Raw genomic sequence first — 9474 nt, forward strand, 5'->3', positions numbered from 1 at the left:
TGACTTTAATTCACAGTTGCAGTGTTAAGGCTTTGCACGTTTCAAGATTGTCAATCATTTGTCGCTTAAAGTTTTCATTTAAAGATGTCATTCCCAAATTGCTGAGAATCTCTTTTACGACATTTTTTTCTCCCGCCATTTTTAGAGCTTGCGGAACGTGGAAAATACGTTATGTTCATATAAAGGCCGAGGATATCCGTGTTCGCATAACGTAATAGTGAATCGACATAATGTAGAAGAGTGCGCACAGTATGGCATGAGCTTTTCACATCAGTTAATAAAAACTAAGATCTCATGAAAAGTAAACATAACGAAATGCAAGTTGACGAAATATAATTGTAGTATGTGTAAATGTCATAAAGAGTTGACATAATGTAAAGGAAAGTTAACACGATGCAATAGTAGTGTGGGTTAATGTCATAAAGAGTTGACATAATGTAATGGAAGGTTGACACAATGCAATAGTAGTGTGGGTTAATGTCATAAAGAGTTGACATAATGTAATGGAAGGTTGACACAATGCAATAGTAGTGTGGGTTAATGTCATAAAGAGTTGACATAATGTAATGGAAGGTTGACACAATGCAATAGTAGTGTTCTGCTATAAGGCAGTGACGGCGTTCCATATAAAGTTATCTTGGATCCCCAGCTTATTTAACAAATTCCTTATGGTTATAGAACGAATTACGAATATATATAGCAAAGTAATTTCATAGGTCCCAGTGACTTCATTACAACAGAGTTTTACTGTTCTAAAAACTCAACTTAGGACCATCATAGGCAGATTTTTCAGTCTTTTTCATGACAAGGTACCAAATGTTACGAAAAAAAAGAAAAAGTACAACAGATCAGACCATGTTCCAAGATCTTAAACTTGAAATTAGAAATTGTTAAAAATCTTAACTTTAACATGACAAATATGTTTATAACACTGCATGTTTGTGTGATATTCATATATAAATACTTAATCAAAATTATTGTTTTATCATCAAAATTATTTCAAATGATCCTTGCCTGTTCTGGTATCTTCCTTCTCTGGGTTTCCATCATCTTCTTGGTCTGGATCATACTCAGCAGATGCTTCTCTGTCCATGTTTAGCTGCTCCATAGAATGGGACTTTACATGAGTTTCTGTTTTAAAGAAACATTAATTTTTTATATACCCTTCTATCATCATGACTTATGAGGTAAAAGATGCTGACCTGGAAGCATTCTTACAAATACAAGTAAAAAATAATTATTATTTTCAGTCAAGTGCTGTAAACAAGCACTACAGACCATTGTTATACATTTGAATACTAGAATAATTTTTCAATACCCTTTCTTATCCCACAAAAAGGTAACAATCAAATAAACTTCAAGTCAAAATAGGATCAAAGTAATTCTTCATGAAGATTTCATAATAGATTTGACCTTAAAATCAAGACCCTCCTGTATGATTAATTTACAGTAAAATAACTTCCATGTCAAACATATCAAACATACAAACAAATGCTTCCATTTTAAGCAATAAATTTTCACAGAAATAAATTACCTGACCCACTTCCCTGTGAACTGCTGACAGGTAAACTTCCTCCTCCTGATTCAGCTTCCTCCTCAGAGTAAGGGGGAGGGGCACCTGCACCCCCTGCTACTTTCATTTTCTCATACATCAGCTGCATTTGTTGCATTTGTTGCATCCATAATTGTGGTGGAATTGGAAAATGTCCACCCTCTGGTGGGTTTCCTTGTGCTGTCGCTCCTTCCTGAGGAATCATGGATAACGGATATTGTGAGGGGGGAAAGCCCTGAAACATGTATGGATTAAACTGGGGATTTGACCCTGGAGCAAAAGGCATCTGCTGACCACTTGCAGCCTGATACATCCGTGCATCAGGCATTGGTAAATGGTATACATCTTGTCTACCAGGCATGTTGGCGTATGTTTCATTCTGCTGGGATCCTGGTTCATTGGATGGATACTGCATATGAGTCTGGGATGATGCTCCCTACAAATTAGGCATTGTTTGTACATTAGGGCTGTCATGGTTCCAAAATTTTTCCGGTCGGGTCGGTTCTGATTTTTTTGGTTCAGTTTCGGTTTTTTTCAGTTCGGGTACTATTATTATATATTGTATTATTTTCAACAGCAAAAAGAATATTTTCATTTAATCTTAGAAATAGCAACATTATATTAACTAGTTTAAAGTAGCTTCCTGACTAGAAAACAATTGTACCAAATTATTTAAATCACCTTATAATGGCAATGTACTAACAAATCTCTCGTTTTTGACTCCATTTTTATAGTAAAACCTACTCTATTCTACAAATCGGAACCAAACCGAATTCCAGAAAAACGGAACCGTACCCGACCCCAATTAATTGTTTCCACGGTTCCAGGTCATTTTGGGTACCCGTGACAGCCCTATTTTACATACACAATAAAATTAAATAAGTACCTACTACAACTCGTAAGACATAGTTCAGTTGTAAAACAAATATTATCTTATTCTAGAATAATTTCCAATGCCAACATAGTCAATTTTGTTTCAGTTTTCTTTATTCTTAAATCTTAAACTGAAGCAATTGAGCCATATTGTACCAGAAAGCTTTCATATTAAAATTCAATAAATCTTCGTAGTGTATATTTCTGCAATACATGTACTATTATAACATCTTAAAATACTTATATTTTACATGTATTCTTATAATATTTTTTTTGAAATTTTTACAAATATCCTTCAAGCAACTAATTCTCATATTCTCTTTATGCTCATTTTATATTTTGAGAAATGGTTTCTACCACAAATTGTTCCCATTCGTCTGGAATATCACAGGCATTATTGCAATGTTCAGCTCTCCACTCACACCCTTTGTAGTTAATGCATTTTGCTTCTAAATAGCTCTGGACATCTGCATAAAAAAAGATAATTATTTAATATATTTAAAGCTTGATCTGTAAACATGCAGTGATTGGGATAAGCATGCGCCCTGCGCCATAGTCGCATTAAATTTCAAAATGTCACATTAAAATTAGAATCACTGCGCCATCGTGGCGCATATATAATCATGCACTACATACTTTTGAACTTTGAGCATTCCCCCAAGCGCTTGTAGTATTTCCCAAAACAATCGCTGTCAATTTACGCTTGATAAAATAGTATTTAATGTCGTTCAATTAAAGCGTTCTTATGACTTTCTTTTTTCCAGTATCTAATCAAACAGTGTTTTCTGATTGGCTAATGTGCACGAAATAAACTGGTGTCAGGCGTGCAGCATGCTGCCTAAGAAAATACCTCGTACCGATAAAGGGCAGACTTTTCTTAATTTTAACAATCCTAACAAACAGAATTCAAGTAAATCGGTAGAAAATGACCCGGAAGAAGTATAACATGCTGACAGAACGAATGGAGATGAATCTGGCAGTAAGACTGATGTAGTCTCGGAGGAAAAACCAGAACGAAAATTTAAAGATGTCAAACATCGGAGACAAAAAATAAAGAATTGAAATTAATTTGCAGTGTTTATTTTCTGACACTTGTGAATTTAAATATACTAATTTTGTATCCTTTAATGTTGTCATTCAATAATTTGACAATTTCAATTAAGTCAAGTCAACTGAAATTCTAACAGCAAGTAATCAATTGCAAGTTTGTAACTAGGAAATGTCCCATTAAAAAGTCTGTTTGGCGCATTGAATTTTGAAATGTCACATTGATACTGACTTGGAGTGCGCCATTGTCACATTTACTTCCTAGCTTATCCCAATCACTGAAACATGTTGTTAACATTTGTAACAAGCTTAAACTAAAACAGTTTTGTGGGTAACAAGTTCACCTACATTACATTTGTACATATGAGTGATTTATTTTAAGACTGTTTAGATGTATATCATGATCAAAAGTTCCCTTGTTATTCATATTTTTAAAAAACATAAAAATTCATATATACTCTATTTATAAATTCGGATGATTCATATGACCTAGACTTGTTACTTGAAGTCAGAAACACATCTTTTTTTTCTAAACTTGCTGTCACTTTAACTAGATAAATACATGTATTTTCCAAAATCAACTTTCATTTTTAAAACATGGAAAACTTCCCAGAAAGTGAATATTTGAGCCAGTGATATCCCTGTTCAAACACACTTTTTTGTGCATCAAGTAACATAAGAAATAAAGATATATCGCCCGCCAAAAAGAATTTAATAAGTAATATCATTTTCATACGTACATTTCTCGTCTTTAAAAAGCAATAAAAGTCTGCGCCCGCCCCTTTGATCTGCTGGGTCAGGAACAGTGACAACAGCGCAGGATCCCTCCACACCAGTGGGATCGGTTTCTAATGTCTCCAATCCATCGCCGTAAACATAGACACAACGCCGATACAAAGTCTGCTTCCACGCACTTCCAGACATCCTTTAGATGGTCTACTACTTAGAAATGTAATGTCATATTCATCCCATGGCCTTTGAACACGAAATATCTACTTTCGTTTTCTTTCTGCATTCTTGAAAAAGATCATTCGTATGTCTTCGGACTTTTTCATGAAACTCATCTTCCGAACGCATTTTTGTGTACTCCGAGTCCGACTTTCGTCATAAATTCGACGAATTGCTTCTCCTAACATTTTTTATGACATAATTATTACAAATTGAATTTGAATAAATGCCGAAATAATGAGCATACACGCATGAATATTAATATTTTAATTTTATTGATATTAAGATTTTAATTTTCTTAATTTACTGCCCTTTTCTTAAATAGAAAAAATTGCCCGTCAAATGCTTTTTATTTTATACAAGTAACAGCTTTTAAAAAGCTTGCCTGACTAAATCAATATCTGAATGAAGAGTGATAAACCTTTTGTGCAATACTTTTGTTTTTGAGAAGCTTTTGTAAATGAAATCTTGATTTTATTTAACTTTTAGAAAAATCATCTCTACACTTTATACTAAAGAGCTGGTATTCTGTAGGGGTTTTCTGCAAGTGGAGTGATCTGCACTGGCATCTAAATTGATTTCGAACTTCTTTGTTACACCTATTATAAAATCTGTTACCAAATCATGCATGTTCAACATTCTAAAAGATGGATATAATTAAATACACTGAAGTAAACAGTAGTAATGTGGGTTTATTATTTTTTCTTAAAAGGAGGGGGATTAGTCCAACTTTCATATATTGAGAATGAAATAAGTAAATTCACTACTTAGACCTGTGTGGAAAGAAAAATTCAAGATTTTGCACTTCTTTCTTATTTATTGTGTGCATCTGAACAGAGAGATATGACAGATCATGCATCTGGAGACCATGACCTTTGTTGAAATGCGTTGTTTATTATTATTGGACTAGTCATTTATGGAATAAACCAACCATGGGATCGGGAAACAAATTAGAAAATTCTTTTTTTTTTCTTTTTCTCTCTCTTTTTTTTTTTTTTTTTTAGTGTTGCATGTCCGTATACTGATATATTATACGATATGTTGTTTAAAAGAATGATATTAAACATTAATTTGTGAATTGTGAAGCATTAAAGGGAGGTTAAAAGGATATACTTTAATTCCATGGAAGTTGGAACACCTATTCATACAACAGAACAATCCAAGGAAAAGGCGCGAAGAAAGCAGTGGCATTTGGCGCGAAAAGAGCGATTCATCCCTTTTGTAGAATATAAATGGACTAATCCAGTAGTATCGAAATGCAGAAAAAAGGATACACAGACATGTTGAAAGGTGAATCACATGGAATAATCTGTTCCATGCAAAAGAGTAAAGGAAGTAAACACTGCAGTATTTTGCATCAGTAATATCATTCTTTTTTTTCTGAAAACTGTTTCTTTTAAAATGCGGGTAAAAAATTCCAATAAAAATCAGCTTTCATAAAATCTAGCTCTCTAGGTATGATCCATTAGTTTCGGATTATGAAAATATCAATCCTTATAGCCTGACGCCGTGACGTCAGGCAATAAATTACGAACAAACACCCATCAGAAACTGACAATAGCACGTGTTCATTCATTCATTTATTCACTCAAAAACCATATGTATCACTATGATACAAGAGGTACATATATAGACATTTACAATAATTACAAAAAATCTTTTCAAATACCACATAAAGCATTACATTCCAGTAAGTAACTGATGAAATTCGTCTCCTATCTGATTATTATTACCTAAATTACACACTCTTTCATTTGATGATGTTATCATCTTCTACAATCGTTTTTTAATCAGCTGATTTTAATTAGATTGGGAGGCAAATGGCAAATGGGGGTACCTGTTTTTGAGAAACTCTCTCTCCGTAATAATATTGACAACCCATTCTTTCTTCCTATTCATCATACCTTAGTATGAACAATCTAAATATTTGAGAACAATTTTTTTTTTTTACAAATCACAAGAAGGTCCAGTACTAGGGAACTACCTTAAAAGAAGAAGAAAAAGCATAGACACTTGTTTCGTCCCCCGCTTTCACGAAAGCGAGGGGACATTAAATCTCATTCGTCGGTCCGTCTGTAAGTCTGTCTACCTGTATTTCTGTCTGTCCTTCACAAAGATTTTAACCTTGGTCATATCTTTTGAACACAGGTACTTGTGGGCAGGACCCCCCCCCCCTTTCCGATATTCAACTCCGGGGCTCGTTGGACATCTTTTCACAAATCATATTTATTACACTTATTCATCATGTGTACCATAAGAAAAAAACCAGGGTCACTCACTCACGTGAGCATATAGTTATGAAAAAGCAGAAATCAATTTTAGGACTGGAAAATGTTTAAATATATGTGGTTTATCCCCACCATACGTACCCCTTAACCATTAAGAATTTTTGTAGCCCCGCCAATATGGACCACGATTTGAAAAAAATAAAAATTTTAATACATGTACCCGATAATGCTTCCAAAAAAAAAAATTACCATTCGGGGCTTTGATAATTAATGCATGATTTTTGAAGGCGTGGTTCTCCATTTGATCCATTATCCAAAGATTTGTTTAAAACTGACCCGGTGGTTCTAGAGAAAAAGAGCAATTGTAAAAGGGGAGAGGACAATGACAACAACAACAACAACGAAGACGGACAACAGACACATTTTTATAAGAAAAGTACACTTGAATCTTTGCTCTCTGGAGTTTCAACATTACCGCTACATCGCCAAAAATTTCAACTCATAATCGCTACATTTTTTTCAAATTTTCAACCGATCATTACCGCAACATTTTTTGGAGGGTTTAAAACAACTCATTACCGCTACATATATACTCAGTATTGAATCAGCCAGGTATGGTACGGAATATGAGTTCCAATCAAAGCTTTTATAAAGAATTCAGCGCAATGTTTTACAGTTCTACGAAAGCCCATTGGTCTCATTTTCGATATATCGCGAAACTTTCGCGAAAGTTTCGCGTTATAACGCAAAACTCTCGCGTTATTTCGCTAAACTTTCGCGTTATAACGCGTAACTTTCGCGAATAAACGCGAAAGTTTCGCGATATAACGCGAAGCTTTAGCGATATAACGCGAAAGTTTTGCGTTATATCCGAGGGGTTATTGAAAAGTTCGTGGACTAGCTTCATAAATCAAAACTATGAAAGTATACAAAAGAGTTTTTACACTTTGGATTAATTGTCAATGTTTTCGTAAGCAATGGAATGACTACGTGGCGCAACCTCAAACAGTGAATCTAACGGAGACAAATGAAAATTTGCCACCCAATTTTCACCCGTGTGGGACACAGTTGACAAAAAGTTCACCTTATTTTTTTAATTTTCTGAGATCTTGATCTTAACAATTTCTTTTTCAAATTCTCTATCAATGTAGAAAAAAGACATCTGAAAGGGTTGATTTTTCCCGAAATTCATAGTTGTGAAGTTAACTTTTGAAAAACTCGCACAAACTTTGAATTGTTTGAATAGCGTTGAGGAAGACCAAATGTGACTGTTACTTGGATTCAATAGCTAGAAAACTTAAAATTATAGCTTGTGGTGGTCAAGGATCAAAATAGCCTTTTGATTTTCATTGTAATGAATAAACTAAATCACAAAATCAAAAGAATGCATGTGTCTTCGTTTTAAAAAGCCAAATTTTCGCGTTATATCGCGAAAGTTTTACGTTATATTGCAAAAGTTTCGAGTTATAACGCGAAAGTTACGCTTTATATCGCGAAAGTTACGCGTTATAACGCGAAAATTTTATTTTTTTAACCTACGAAAATGAGCCCAACGGGCTTTCGTAAAAACATAAGTGATAGTGTCAAATAAAACGTTTTGTTGCTGCTATGTAAGCATGTACTGCTTCAAATATTTGAAGAGAAGTGCAGTTTAGTGCAGAGAGAAGTGCGTGCAGTGGTGGAGGATTCAAGAATGGTGAAAGCAGTTGGAATGAAGAAACAATTTAGGTAGCTGGGTTAACTGGGAAAAGGCACGTAAAGTGAAATTGGGATGGAAAGATTGGGATGGAATGATATTTGGAACCATTCAGACTTCAGTTTAAGCTGAAATCGGTTTCTGATTTTCTTCCCAGCCCGACTAATCTGGAAGCATGGGGAGGGACAGATGATCCTCTGTGGTAAACCAGCAAACTTGGAGTACACATTATCAGCTTGCTCATAGGCTTTGCAAGATTGGAGATACACTTGGAGACTTAATATGAACTAGAGTCCTAGCCAGTATAGCTGCCACCCTGGAGAAAGGTATCAAAAAGTCGAAGAAGAACACAGAGGGCCCGAGATTTGTCAACTTTGTGAAAGAAGGTGAAAAAGGACATGAAGTTACTGTTGAAGGAAGTGGTCTGCTAGGGACAGCAACAGCTCGATTGGCAGATGCGGACAGGCCTCAAAGAAAGATTAGTATTTCCATCTGAAATAATAGCCACAGACAAGAGGCCAGATGTAGTTCTTTGGTCAATGGCTACAAGACAGACAACTGTTTTGGAATTAACAGTGCCATGCGAAGATAAGATGAACGACGCATACGAGATGAAAAAAACCTCTCATTGAAGACCTCCTGAAGGATTGTCAACAGAATGGATGGAGGGTCTGTTTTTGCAGTTGAAGTGGGTTGAAGAAGATTTGTGAGGTAGTCTATGTTGAGGGCACTGAGAGCCATTGGCATTACGGGATCAGAGAGAAGAAGAGAGATAGGGAGTGCAGGGAGGTGGAATCAGCGTCCATGTGGTTGTGGAGAGGTAAAGCAGAGAAGTGGAAAGACAATAAACAGTAATGAGATAGACAATAAAATAGAACAGTGATGTCAGTAAGTAGTGAGGTTGGAACCACGCATCTTTCCATCAAGATGTAAACAAGTAATTTATACCTAGTTCATTATTAGTTACTTATGAGATGTAAAGAACACAAAAAATAACAGGAAACATAAGTATGTTTATTTTCCTCAAAAACAATAAATTGTAACATGATTTTAGATTTTGCTCATTTGGCACTGATAATACTGGTATAATGTAATATAATTGCAAATGTCATTTTTAAAATTGCACTAAA

The 9474-nt window shown here is 34.8% G+C and overlaps 1 protein-coding gene across 2 annotated transcripts in view; it reads right to left on the reverse strand.

Moving 5' to 3' along the window:
- The window catches only part of LOC134244255 (protein mono-ADP-ribosyltransferase PARP14-like), a 34501-nt gene extending 29998 nt beyond the window's left edge, over positions 1-4503 (reverse strand). Inside the window, exons 1-4 of one of the 2 annotated variants that reach the window (XM_062726514.1) lie at positions 4213-4502; positions 2783-2892; positions 1535-1988; positions 1015-1131 (exon numbers count right to left, since the gene is read on the reverse strand). In XM_062726514.1, coding sequence (XP_062582498.1) covers positions 1015-1131; positions 1535-1988; positions 2783-2892; positions 4213-4396 — 865 coding nt within the window. In that variant the 5' untranslated portion in view covers positions 4397-4502. Of the gene's footprint in view, positions 1-1014; positions 1132-1534; positions 1989-2782; positions 2893-4212 lie in introns of both variants that reach the window. The other variant, XM_062726515.1, reaches the window with a different exon arrangement.
- Positions 4504-9474: the final 4971 nt, after the last annotated feature.

Source organism: Saccostrea cucullata, unplaced genomic scaffold (assembly GCF_032062105.1).
Source record: "Saccostrea cucullata isolate Sc308-1 unplaced genomic scaffold, CSIRO_AGI_Scuc_v1 ctg2665, whole genome shotgun sequence".
NCBI lineage: Eukaryota > Metazoa > Mollusca > Bivalvia > Ostreida > Ostreidae > Saccostrea > Saccostrea cuccullata.